Source organism: Bactrocera latifrons, unplaced genomic scaffold, assembly GCF_001853355.1.
Source record: "Bactrocera latifrons isolate USDA-ARS-PBARC rearing strain unplaced genomic scaffold, ASM185335v1 scaffold_3, whole genome shotgun sequence".
In the NCBI taxonomy this organism is placed as follows: domain Eukaryota; kingdom Metazoa; phylum Arthropoda; class Insecta; order Diptera; family Tephritidae; genus Bactrocera; species Bactrocera latifrons.
The window spans coordinates 2437682-2450909 of NW_017536629.1; the positions used below are offsets into that span (position 1 = coordinate 2437682).

Genomic DNA, 13228 nt, shown 5'->3' on the forward strand with positions numbered 1-13228 from the left:
GCAAAATCAATAAGCAACGATATAGAGAAAAGCTGGAGAAGAAAACCTAAAAATAATAGCAAAAACTGGATTCTTAATGCCAAGCGGAAAACGGAAAGAACAATCATACCTGGTGGAGGAGATGATAGGCGACGAAAAGATACAACAAAAGCAGTAGCATAAATAGCAAAAAGCACGACTCAACAGCATTCTACAACACAAGCATAAACAAACGCAACAACAGGCTAAGCAACTAGTTTGCAAAGTTTTGTAGTAGAGAAATAAGCGGCGCGCATGCGCGGTCTAGAGAGCAGGAAAGAAAACGATAAGCAAACGATCATACATAGCACATATTGGTGCTGCTTTGACTTCTTAGACGTGCTACGTACTATAAGTGAGGGTAAATTTGGTTGTTTGAATGTTGAAGAAATAGAAGTTTGAGAAAAGGTTTGTGGAGAAATTGTTGATTTGGAACTGGAACTATTTGTGGTGATTTTGAAATCACAACTAGTTATTTTTACTTGTACGGTTCTTGTCAGTTGTCGGAGATGCCTTTGATGTGCCAAGAATACATTAATATATAGTTAGAGGAGTAGCCGAGATCTTAAGTTGAAAGCATACAAAGTACAGCTTGAGCAAGAACTGAAGCCGATCGACGATCGAGATCTGAAGTTCTCCAGCCAAATTTTGTTCAGCGATGAGGAGCATTTCTGGCTAAATTGGTATGAAAACAGGCAAAATTGCCGCATTTGGGTCTAAGAGCAACCTGAAGAGATTCAAGAGGTGTCATTTTATCCAGAAAAAGTGAAAATTTGGTGTGGTTAGTGGGCCGATGGAAACATCGGTCCATATTTCTTCAAAAATGATGCCTGGTCATTTTCCAGTTACCAGTCGAAATACGAACGAGTCATCGAAAATTGGACTCAATGGATGGACCATCTGAGACGTAAATGCCGCCAATATTTGAAAAAATAATCTTTAAAAAGATGCCAAAGAATGCTCTTTCGAATTAAATGTGAAGTTTCTATGTTTTTTCTTTAAAAATGTAGACAACCTCGAAATGGATAACCCTTTATTTTTCAGTTACCACTTTTGGAGACCCAGAAACCTACAGAGTAAAAAATAGACACAAAGAAATAAGTTTGTTTGAATACATGATATTTAAACTAGTCATAATGTAGTTACTTCCGAACCAATTGCTTAACAAAAAGTAAGCAATATTTTCCCATCTAGAAATATACTAAATTTCCAAAGTATAAGAAATTCATTCTAGCCCTTCTTTTGTTTGTGTGTGTGTGTGTGTTATTTGCTTGATATTATTGTTGTTGTTTCAGTTGTTTGCTAAATGCTTTTCAAGATCTTTGACCTGTTACAACGCTGCCGCCTAAGGTAGGGGCTATGGTTCTGCCCAACTAAACCGCCACAATATATATGTATGTGTGTATGTGTTGGACTGAAGTTACAGAAAAGCAAACAGACTTCTTTGATTTTCTTATTACTTGACTCGTTTTACTCGTACTTTTCCCGTTTGAAACTGCTCGTTCTCCCTTCGCGATCGTATAGCATTTGTGTGCTTGTGCAATGGCGAGTTGTTTGTGTTGTTGCATTTGTTCTTGAATCCAAATGAGTGTAGGTTGTAGGTTGTGCACTGTGTATGTATAGGTGTGTAGTGTGTAGGAACTTGTGCCGGTGAGCACCTAATGCGTAACGAAATTAACTGTTAGGGCGCGTTACGTGCATAATAAACGCATGGGCAGGAATTAAAGCGAGGAAATAAGAAATTAACGCTGCCCAGCGGAATGGCTCGCAGGCGGTATGTTGTTGTTGTAGGGTTGTCGTTATTAAGCGCTTCTAATATAGAATTGCTTTTATATATATTTACCGCTGACAAGTGTAATAAAGACGTAATGCGAGTGAGCATGCCTCAGTATGTACATAAGCAAAATAACTATATAACATATTCTTATGTGTGCATATAAGCAAAACGAGATTTAGAAGCATTTACTGTAATATTGGGTAACTTTTTATATACATATGTACATTTATCTGATGGTGATATATTTGTACACAAAGGTGTTAATTACTAAATGTTTAAAAGAACATTTTGGGTTTTCCAAGGAGATTTCAAAATAATATATGCTTAGAATTTCTTAATGAAATTATCATTATCGTTAATAGCTTTTCGCATTCGATCGAAATTTACGAACATTTCCTGAATAATCCATTTAATCAATAAAATAATATTAAGATTGCTGAAAATTTCTTTTCTTTCGGAAAATATGTAAAAAAAATCGGAAAAATTTTCGGAGTTTACCAGAAATTGTTCACATCTTAAAAAATTGCGCCAAACTAAATAAATAATATGTGAGTAACAAATTATAAAAAAAAAATTTAAAAAAAAAAAAATAAAAAATAAACCCAAAAAAATTTGAAAGCAAACAATTTTGTTTGAAACAAGTTTTAAATCAAAACTTTTTTAAAAAAACTTTTTTTTATTTCTTTATTTTATTATCATTTTATAAAATTCTATGTTTCTAAATGTGTTTTTGGAAACTTTGTAAACACTTTATTTCCTCCAGTTGCCTTTTCACAGTTCTCATTATATTCATTAAAATGTTTCATTTAATTTTTAAAATCACTAAGGGGAATAAAAATGCTTATTTTCATAGTTATAGCAGTTAAAATGATATTTTAAGGCATAAGGCAGGGTATACCAATAAAAAAATAGCAAGTAAAACGTTTTGGGACAACAATTCGGCTGTGAAATTAAAACATTAATTTTTATGAATTGCCAAATCCTTTTGTTTCCGGATCCTAAAGAGCTTTTGATATCCAAAACTTTTTTGAAATGGCATTAAACTTTTGCAAGGGATATCGTAGGTATGTCTCTGAACGACCTCTTTAACTTATGAAAATATTAAAAAAGTGAAGGATCCATTGCTTGAAAATCTTCAAGCAAGTGTTAGAGAGATGGCAAAAGAGCTCGACATCTCTCGCGAGTCTGTTCGAATGCGTTTGGTGGATATTTTGGGTGAACACGCGTTCTTGCTCGACTCGTTCGGATAAAGCTGTATTTTTTCAAAAAGAGTACCGTAAACAGATATCTTTGGACACGCTTGAACGTGCGAGGCATGTGAGGCGTTTGCGTGATAGCGTCCGTTGTGAAAGAACAATTCATGGATTTTGCACGTTGATAATGCTATTAAATATAGTATTTAAGGCCAAAAACGCAATGAATATCATCGATCAACCACCGTATTCTCTATACTTGGCTCCGTGTTATTTTTCCTTGTTCCCCAAGCTGAAATTGCTGCTGCCTGGAGCCCGTTTTCAGTCGATCGAGAAGATATAACTAAATTCGCTGAAAGAGCTGAAGGCTAATGAACAGTGTTTCGAGGACTGAAAAACTCTTTATAATAAATGTATTACATCTGGTGGGGACAGAATAAAAATATTGATGAATAGCTACATAAATCACTACATAAGTCACAATGTGTCACAAATACTATAAGAGGTCAAAATGGTTTAAAAAACATAAGAATGTTTAATTTCAAAAACACTAGCCTGACTTTAAAGGTAATTAATCAAAGCCTTGCATATTTCTCTCTTGGTAATTTTTTTTTTAATAATAATAATTTTTTTTTTGTTAAAATAATAGTTTTCTTCAAGCAATATTGGCAACATTACAAAAAAATTCGGATAAAAAATAAATTCCTGTTCACCAAAATAATTTTTTGTATTCACCTTGATAGTATTTTAACCCGGTTTAGCTATTACAATGGTTCAACAGATCACAAACAAAAAGTCATTAAACCATATTACGAAACTAAAAATGTAAGAACATTCACATATACATTTGTAATTATTTTACACATTTCTTTCACCTGTAATTCTTCATAAACTCACACATCATTCAAAAACCAAACATATAAAAAAGATAAGTAAACTGTTAAAGAATAAAACAAGAAAACGCATCGCATACAAATTCCTTTAATCGCACCAAAACTCCACCCTCTAACTAGTCATTTCAAAAAAATATTTGCATTTGTTATAATTTATGTGTTTTAGCTCTGTTTCTTATCTGTATTTACAAAGCTGTTTCACTCACCGAATTTTGTTTTATTTTCTTTTTATGCACCTTTGTTGATTCTATTGCCACAATTCCACGAAGAGAGTCGTTTGTTGTTTGCTTCCTTTGTGGGTTGTTGATTTTGCGCGAATTAAGAACCGAAGCCAAAATATAATATACGAAAACAACAACAAATATTCCAATAGTGCATACCACGACTAGTTGGGGTATTTATTTCAGCGGGCAGCCGTTAAACCACAACACACACACGCGCACCAAACTACGCGCACACCAACAACTGCATAGATACGTGTGAGTGTGTGCGTGTGCTTTTCTCTATAGAACAGTGCTGTGCGCCTGCATACGTGTTCGCGACTCCACTTGTGTATCTATCTTTTTGAAAATCTGCACAGCTAGACGAAAATTTCGCTTTGCACTCCGTTCGCTGCGTATTCTCGCCGTTAAGCACTTTTCACAATTCTGTTTGTACGGATTGGGGCCCGGTTGGCATGCGCTCTCTTCTAGTTGGCCACATACATGTGCATGTGTGTGTAATTATTTTCTTATTTTACTGCAAACACTCTACTAGTTAGAACTATTATTTATAATTACTCAAATTATTTATTTTCAACAATTCTTGCACTTTTTATTTTTCGCGATTTGTATTAGATACGATTTTTTTTGGAAACAACTCGTGCTTCTCAGCTTTTGTGCGTTTTGTTTTTCATTCAGTAAATATTTTATGTGGTATGTATGTATGTATGTATTTATTTTTATTTAATTTGTAACTCACGACGCGCCGCGCGCCGACCAACTGACGTGCGCAAACTCTCTCGTTTAACTGAACTGAACTTGGCCTCTGACGCCATCTTAGTCGCCAAGTCCAACTTGAAAATTTCGACTGGAAACTGTTGGTATTTCCAGTTAACTGGTTTCATGCAACTGATCAAATGTGAGCGAAGCGTACGTTCGCTCAGCGACAGCGGAGAACAGGTGAGTGCTAAATCTAGAATAACTTGTACAGTGAGAGAAATAAATATGTTTGAATGACAAGTAGTGACAAAGTGCTTAAATTAAAATAATTATATTTAAGTATGAGATAGTTATGACGAAATGGAACAAATCGCACTTCAAATTATTCTGAAAATATATTTGTACCGTAGGAAATGAGAAACTAGGAGATAAGCAGGTATATATAGTATGAATCGAGCCTTTCATGAATACTTAGAATAATTTAAAATCTGTTAATTCAAAGATTTTTTTTTTTAAATTAGCATTTTAAGTAAAAAATTTCACCATTGATATTTTGAATTTATGAGAATGAGTGAAAATAAAAACAATATTTTTATAAATTGCAAAGGTATAAAAAGAAAATAAGCGTTAATCTACTTCGAGGTTTCGTATTTTTTTTTTAAGAAAAACACAGAAGCTTCAAATTAAGTGGTGAATATTTATTATTATTCGATAGAACATTCTTTGGCAATTATTTTTTGAAGATTATCTCTTTCAAATGTTGTCCGCGGCTACGTCTCAGATAGTTAGCAGATAGTGCCGAAAAATACTGAATAAAAATAAAATAACGTTTGGCACGACTCATGTGTGATCTGTCAAAAAAGGCTATTGATAAAAGTACCTACGCTTGGATCAGCCTTATTTACATTTTTTTTATTTATTGAAACCCCACAATTAAGTATAATATGTATAAATAAGGCAAAAAGTTTTTGATTTTTTTTAATGATCTTATGCATTGTTAATTTTCAATGCAGTTTTTGTGGTAAGAAACTTTAAAATTATTTTATATTAAGAGTTTTGGGATTGCAACAAGCTTAACTTTAACATTTGAGATAAGTTCCAATGATAAAATTATTTTTTAAGGCCCTGATTAGAGATCACTCTCAATATTTAATTTTAGTGCATTATCAAATATATGTTATTTTCCTATGATACCGTTCGATTAATATTTCTTTACATAATCTTCGAAATCGTAAAATTTCCATGAACTCCTGAAACTGCCATGAATTTCGTAAAAATTATGTTTTTATTTAAAATAAACAGTACTTTATTAAATAAGTAATTATAATAATTTTTTTAAAAATGGTGTTTTCTTTCATGAAACTTTTACATTTTGATAGTTTCTTAAAAAAAGATATGTGTATTTTATTTATTTAAGAATATATAGTATATAATAATACATTATCTATAAATCTCTTTCCAAAAATTGCATACCACATTTGCTTAAACACCTGTATATAACTTACAATTCATGAAGGCAAGAATTTCTTTGCCAATTACAACAATCAAAAATTTGTAACACTTCAACTGCAATAATGTTTCTCACCTGATAAATACAGTGTACTGTTGTTGCTCACCTGCCGCTAGACAGCTCTCTTAAATTAATGGTAAACAAGTACATTTCTACACATTCTCAAGCCGCTTCATTCCAGTTGGAAAATTGTGCTGCCAACTCGCCAACAACGCGGCTCAAAGCGTGGATGTGGCTTGGCAAGCCACAGAAAGCCATTCCAGCTTCAGTTATTGCGGAGCGTTTTTTGTGTACGGACGTGTCGACGGATCGCGCAGAGGTGGTAGTTGGTTTCAGTTGAGTGCTGACTAGTGTTGTTGTTTTTTTACAAAGTCTCTCAGCGCTTCAGTAACAGTGAACTCAGTAAACATTTCAGTGTTGCTTTTAGTGAATGTGTGTGTGTAAACAAACGAAAAGTGTAAACAAAACAGAAACGAAGAGAACAGTGCACATTTGCGCGTTTTGTGTTCGCGAGTGTGTGTATGTGTGACGTCACAGCCAAGCGGCAGTACAGTGTAGCGGCTGAATGAATGACATGAAAATGATCGGCAGCGATTACGTATTGGAGGCGCACAACATTTTCCACACCACTGAGGTAGCGGCGTGATAAATGCCTAAAATATTTTGTTTATACTAATTTTGAAAAAAAAAATTAAATAAAAGAAATACAAAAACTGTTGTATTACTAAGTATTAAGTTAAAAAAAAAAATTTATACTACAGAATATATTCTTCTCAAGTTCGCTGCTTAAGTCTTTAGTTTTCGGATAACTTATCCATTGTCTTACACAGGTGGATGGCGGTGGTTGCTTCAATGGCGGCGGCATCCCAGCGCTGGTGCTCAAAGGCGTCAACTTGACTGTGCACAGTGGTGAAGTGATGGCCATTTTGGGCTCCAAAGGTAATAAAACAGTAAAGAATTGCTTTTGTGTATTAACTGAATCATATTTTTGGTGGTTGGCAGGCAGCGGCAAACGTGCATTGTTGGACGTGATTGCACGCCGCGCTGATGGCACAACGCGTGGTCAAGTGCTACTCAACGGTTCGCCACTAACGAAAGCACTTTTCCAGCAACGTTGCGGCTACGTGACGCAGTCATGCACATTCATACCGGGACTAACGATAGCGCAGACCTTGCATTACACGCCAACTATAGTGAGCAAATAAATGTGAAAAACTACATGCACATTTTTTAATTTTTTCAATGATTTTATTTTCCGTTTTAGCTCTCCGGCTACCTGAAGAGCTCAAAAGTTCGTCAAGTCCTGGCCGACTTGGCGTTATCTCAAGTGGCTCACAAACGTGTCGAATATTTGAATATGAGTGAGGCACGTCGTCTAGCTATTGGTATACAGCTAGTAAGAGATCCAGGTGTGTACCTTAAATAGGGCAAAATTATGCTATTGACATACAGACAACAGGGTCGAAACCAAAATTTTCCACGCTAACCTGATAATTTTAATATGTACGTTATAATGTCATGCAACTTATTCTAATAACACTACTCAACAAATCTGAAGAACAAATTTGCGACTGATATGCTAAGAGGTATATGGGGTATTTGAAGTGTCCTGATTACGAACTTAAGTTCAAAAATTTTTCATTACGTATAGCGATTTTTGTAATTTTAGCAAATGGTGATGGTTTGACTATTACATGCCTTGATAACAGCACACAAAACTCTACGTATTAAGAACTTTTTACTATCATTTTCGGTTTTAACAACTCAGAATTAGCCAGAAACCGACTTTAATATCACAGTGATAAAGCACTAGTTTAAAGTCATAGTGTGACTCGGTTCATATATGGATAATATCTTAACGCTTAGCCACAATCTTTCTAAAGTAATATTTTAGTTTATCTAGTTGATTTATGTGTGAGTTATTGTGTTGTTGTTCCTATAGAGGAAGAAAACATTCCTGAAGTAATTTGGAGGAATGTTGTCAGCTCGAAAGTTAAAATCTGTTTTCGTTGCGACTACGTAGACGTATCACCTAAAACTAATTGAGATACATATTGGGTTACATATATATGAATGATCAGAATGATGATAAAATTTTAAATCCGCTTGACTGCGTGTCTATCCGTCCGCTTCTTTCCTTCTCTTATAATGATATGTCTGTATGTCGAAAATGAGTTAAATCGGGCCAATAATTCTCTTAGCCCCTACATAAGTAATACCACAATTTTCGAACATCCGGCTGACTTTACTATATTTGATTGGCTAAGGCCCTATCGTTGCTTATTCAGTATATTTTTTCATTTACGATTCACAAAAATATTTTTTTTATTCAAATTCGTCGAGCGAAAAGTCCACATGCTGTGGTGGATGTCAAACATGCTTTAGCTGAGTGAACGCGGCATCGTCTTAAAAGTTAGTCTTTGCTCCGTCTGTCTGGAATTTGTTCTTTCTCAAAATGGTGCAGAAAAATTGGCTTGATTCATTCTTAGCCGTCAAGCTAGCGCAGTTCTTTTGTTATGCGGTGCAAAAAGTTTCAGAAAGACGGGAATATGTTTTAGCTTCAGATGATATTTTGAATACGACAATTTTACTACTAGTCATTTGGGTATAAGAAAACTGAAAGCATGTTTGGATCCAAGATCACTAAATTTTTTTGAAAAACAGATTCGCGTTATCGTCTGTGAAACAATGCTTTCCGATTACCAGGATGTCAAGAAAGCGTTCATTATTGGCAATGAACCTTTCATCGATACTTATTACTCGGCAATAGTCGGAGTTGAAGAATTAATTAAGAATTTTGCTCCTAGCCAATATTTTCCAAAGAAATATGAAATTTGTATTGAAAACAGTTATCTTAACCTAACGTCTGTTGAATTTTAAAATCTAACGACTTTATTCTGATTTTAGTTATGCTCCTGCTCGACGAACCCACACAGGGCTTAGATCCGCTCAGCGCTTATTTGCTAATATCGATACTTTCGAACAGCGCCAAGAAGACTGGTTGCGGTATATTACTCTCTTTGGAAAAACCACGCTCCGACGTGTTTCCTTTTCTCGATCGCGCATTGTTTCTCTGCCTGGGCGGTGTGGTATACTCGGGCGGTACCCGCGCAATGCTCGAATATTTTCACAGTATTGGATTTCCCTGTCCACAACTCGAAAACCCATTGATGTACTATCTCTGCTTGAGCACTGTAGATCGCAGGTGAGTCTAGTGGCGAAAGCTTTTCGTAATAAAATAACTGATATATTATATTGGTTTTCGTAGAAGCCGCGATCGCTTTTTAGAGTCCAGCCAACAGATCGAAGCTTTGGTGGAACGGTTTTCGCGTGAAACTCCCATGTCCGATGCGCCACTCAATACAATGGGTAGCGGTAAAGTGCCCTTAGCTTATGGTAAACCCGGTGAATTGAAAGTTTGGATTATGTTGTATCTGTGAGTATTGCTTAGCGACTTAGTAAGCATTTATTTAAATGTTTTTGTGCAAAATTTTAGCAAACTGCTTGCTTCAACCTTTTCCTGTGGCCTCTCCGGCATGAAGGCGCTCTTCATGCGCTTGCTGTTGCTACCCATAGCGATGGCGCTCATGTGGCTCTTTTACACCGATGTGGGCGTAAGTTATCACAACGCTTTATTGAAAATAAAAATTTTATCATTTATTTGCTCGTAGGATGATACGCACGGTTTCTTCAGCAAAAATGGCATGATACTCAATATTATTGGTTTGGCCTACGGCTGTGGCACACTCACCACCATATCCCTATGTACATATAGACATCGCCTTCCTTAACTTAAAATAATTTATTTTATTATTTCATTTCCTCACAGTTCCAATCTGGCGCAAACGTTTCTCACAGGACACACCCGAAGGTCTGTATTCGGGCGCTACTCTCTTGATCGCCTACAACTCCATAGCAATACCCTTCTCGTTGATATCGGCGGTGTTTGCAAGTTGTGTCATTTATCCGTAAGTACCCTAAAATTCAAAATTCATTATAAAAAATTGTATATTTCCTTTCGCTTCCCAGCCTGCTTTTGGATCCGAAATTTCCCAACGGCACCGTTTTCGCCTATTTATTGGTGGCGCTGTGGTCCAGCTTTGTTCTCGCCGAACAGTTGAGCATCGCCTTCCTGTTGGTTGTGAAGGTGCCCTTCAACGCCGCCATTGCAGTCACATACATTCTCGTTATCAGCATAGCATTAGCTAGCGGCACAGTGCGTTCGTTCAAAGGCCTCCAGCCCTGGTTGCAGGAAAATACAAAGGGTACACATACCCGTTATGTGTCGTCGTTGCTGCACAGCATTGCCTTTCAATCGCGCAAAATGAATTGTACGCCCACAGCGTCCGTCATATGCCCCAAACCGGCCGATTTTCTACACGAACGTCTCGGCATGGCCGATCCTGATGTGAGTTGTATTTTTTTAACTCAGTAATAGGCGGTTCAATAATTTTGTGTATAAAATTTTTCTGTTTATAAAGGAAACCATTGATGTTGCCGCCTCGTGTGCTTTCGCCGTTGGGTTGGCAGCTTTTAATATGTTGCTCTATCTATTCCCGATGCCCAGATGTGTGAAACAGAAGTTTAAAGACTGAGAAAGTGGCGGGAAAGCGGAAAACTTATTGCTCCTTTTGATCCATTGTACTACATTTTGGATTAAGCTTTTTAATATTATAATTTCTAATTAAAAATAAATGTACTTAAGACTGTAATCTCATGTGTTCCCCAATGAAGACATTGTCGCTCATTAGTTTGCTATTTGATAAATGTAATAGGAAAATGAAATCCTTTGTCGAGAAATTTTACTGGCATCTCTCATCTGGCAACTCTGGGAAAGTTACAAATCTTTATACATATTTAGAAACGACAACGACTTTCCTCTCATTTGCCTGGGGTACAAATAATCATGCAAATATTGTCATAATATCGATGATGATGGGAAAACCAGATGGAAATATATAAAAAATTTGCAAAAACAGCATTTTAAAAGAAATAAGTGGAATACATAAAAGATTTTTAAGTTTTGAATAGCAGTAAAGTGATGCTTTGAAAATAGGCTTTGGTTGATACATTGATTTCCAGAAAATAATAACTTTCTGGCATAATTACAGGCGCATTGAATGCGATACACTGCAGGAAATTTTGTAGAACTTAAGTTTTTTATGTTCATCTTAATTCAAAAATAAAAATATGGTTTCAAGAATTATATAATTAACAGTTTCATCTATAGTTGATCTGTGATTATCGAACATTGGAGATATTTGAAAAATATTATCAATATTAATAATAAGTCTTTGTTTAGAGATAATATTTCATGATAAACTTTCAAAATTTTCCACTTGGAACTATAGGCTATCCCAGCCTGAGCTAACAGGGTTTGTCCGGAAAGTAATAGGACTGATTTTCAGCCGTTGCGAGTGTACTTCGTTCTTAGCTAAAAGGGCGGTCAGTTGTTCCCGAGACCTGGAGAGTCAAGATACACATTTTTGTGAGCGCTGCAAACCGAAAATGCAACGTTCGTCAAAGCAGAGGTACGCGATTAAATTCTGTATGAAACTCAACTACGACAGAGACGTTTGATATGATCAAGCAGGCTTACCCAGATGTTGTTTTAGCAAGAAGTGGTGTGCTTCGGTTGCACCAGGCCTTTTTGGAGGGTCGGAAAGAGGTCGCTGACAAATGAGCAAATCCAAAGTGAAAACGATGCTTATTGTTTTTTTTTTTTTTTTTGAAATCGTCCACCATGAATTTGATCCTCCTGAACAAACCTTCAACGCCAAGTTTTTCGTGGAAATCCTCAAAATGCTCAAACGAAGGGTCAATCGGGTCGACAAGACATCGTAGCCGATTCGAAGTTGCAGCACGATAACGCTCCGGCTCACACCGCCTTTCTTGTGAACAGCTATCTAACCAAGGCCGGCGTCCCAACGCTTTCGCAGCCGCCCTACAGCCCAGATTTGGTCCTCCCGGACATTTTTTTTTTTTTTGTTTCCTTGCCTGAAAAAGCCAATGAAGGGCAGGCATTTTGAGACGACAGAGGATATCCAAGCAGCATGCGCCTCGGCTATTCCCTAGAATGCTTTCCCTGACGTCTTCAATATTTCTAAATCACGCTGGCAGCGCTCCGTCGGCGCAAAAGGAGCCTATTTTGAAAGTTTTCTAAAAAATTTTAACTATTGGTTCCAAAAATTTTATTAATCGACTCAGTCCTATTACTTACCTTACAAACCCTGTATAGGAAGGGCATGAAAAATGGATTAAACGTTGGCAAAGTCAGGAGACTATTTTGAAGGCGATAGTAAAGATTCGTATTAAACTATTTGAAAATGTAGCTTTTGTCAATCTGAATCAAATTTAGTAGCAATAATTTTTTTAAGGCCAAAAAGGACAAATAAGGAATTAAATTACTTTTATTTTGAAGGGATAGGTACTCTGTACCTATAATTCTGTGTGCCTTTATAGACCTATCATATAGGTAATAACTACATATATTGTATTGGGTGATCCGGAGGAGGTAATTTTTTCTGTCTCTTATACACATCTAGATGTGTATAAGAGACAGGGTAATAACTACATATATTGTATTGGGTGATCCGGAGGAGGTAATTTTTTTAATAGCCTTGCTCAGACAAATCACTTATGAGTTGTGCCAAGTTCTTATGTTATTTTTGTTCAAAATTGTTTGGCGAATAGATCACGTCCAGCACACGAAGCAAATATAGCAGGCGTTACTAAAAGTGCACTCGAAGACCGTGCAGAGTCAATTCGGCGCCGTTCACAGAAAATCGGTTTGACGTATGGAACGACTTAGGGCATTTTATGTCGAGATCTTAAGTTGAAAGCTTACAAAATACAGCTTGGGCAAGAAGACCTTCCCAAGCTATATCGCTTCGCTCTATTGGCTCCCGAAAAGTTCC

The 13228-nt window shown here is 36.1% G+C and overlaps 2 protein-coding genes across 2 annotated transcripts in view; one reads left to right on the plus strand and one right to left on the minus strand.

The window, feature by feature from the left end:
* The window catches only part of LOC108970476 (ATP-binding cassette sub-family G member 8), a 44280-nt gene extending 39404 nt beyond the window's left edge, over positions 1–4876 (minus strand). The window contains exon 1 of the mRNA XM_018935884.1: positions 4088–4876. The gene's annotated coding sequence lies outside the window, so the exon portion shown is untranslated. The remainder of the gene's footprint in view (positions 1–4087) is intronic.
* A 1720-nt stretch (positions 4877–6596) lies between these two features.
* LOC108970372 (ATP-binding cassette sub-family G member 5) lies at positions 6597–11023 on the plus strand. Its single transcript, XM_018935710.1, has 11 exons — positions 6597–6945; positions 7142–7250; positions 7314–7504; positions 7576–7720; positions 9219–9516; positions 9580–9747; positions 9808–9925; positions 9983–10076; positions 10141–10279; positions 10341–10719; positions 10793–11023. Exons 1-11 carry the CDS (start codon positions 6877–6879, stop codon positions 10904–10906), a joined length of 1824 nt encoding a protein of 607 aa, XP_018791255.1. The 5' UTR covers positions 6597–6876; the 3' UTR covers positions 10907–11023.
* The last annotated feature ends 2205 nt before the right edge of the window (positions 11024–13228 follow it).

Bases quoted from the DNA above. Each gene is read 5' to 3' on its own strand.
- LOC108970372 (XM_018935710.1), top strand. From the start codon at position 6,877: ATGAATGACATGAAAATGATCGGCAGCGATTACGTATTGGAGGCGCAC. The intron at 7,721-9,218 runs GTGTGTACCTTA...TTCTGATTTTAG, and splicing joins ACAGCTAGTAAGAGATCCAG to TTATGCTCCTGCTCGACGAA. The intron at 9,517-9,579 runs GTGAGTCTAGTG...TGGTTTTCGTAG, and splicing joins TTGAGCACTGTAGATCGCAG to AAGCCGCGATCGCTTTTTAG.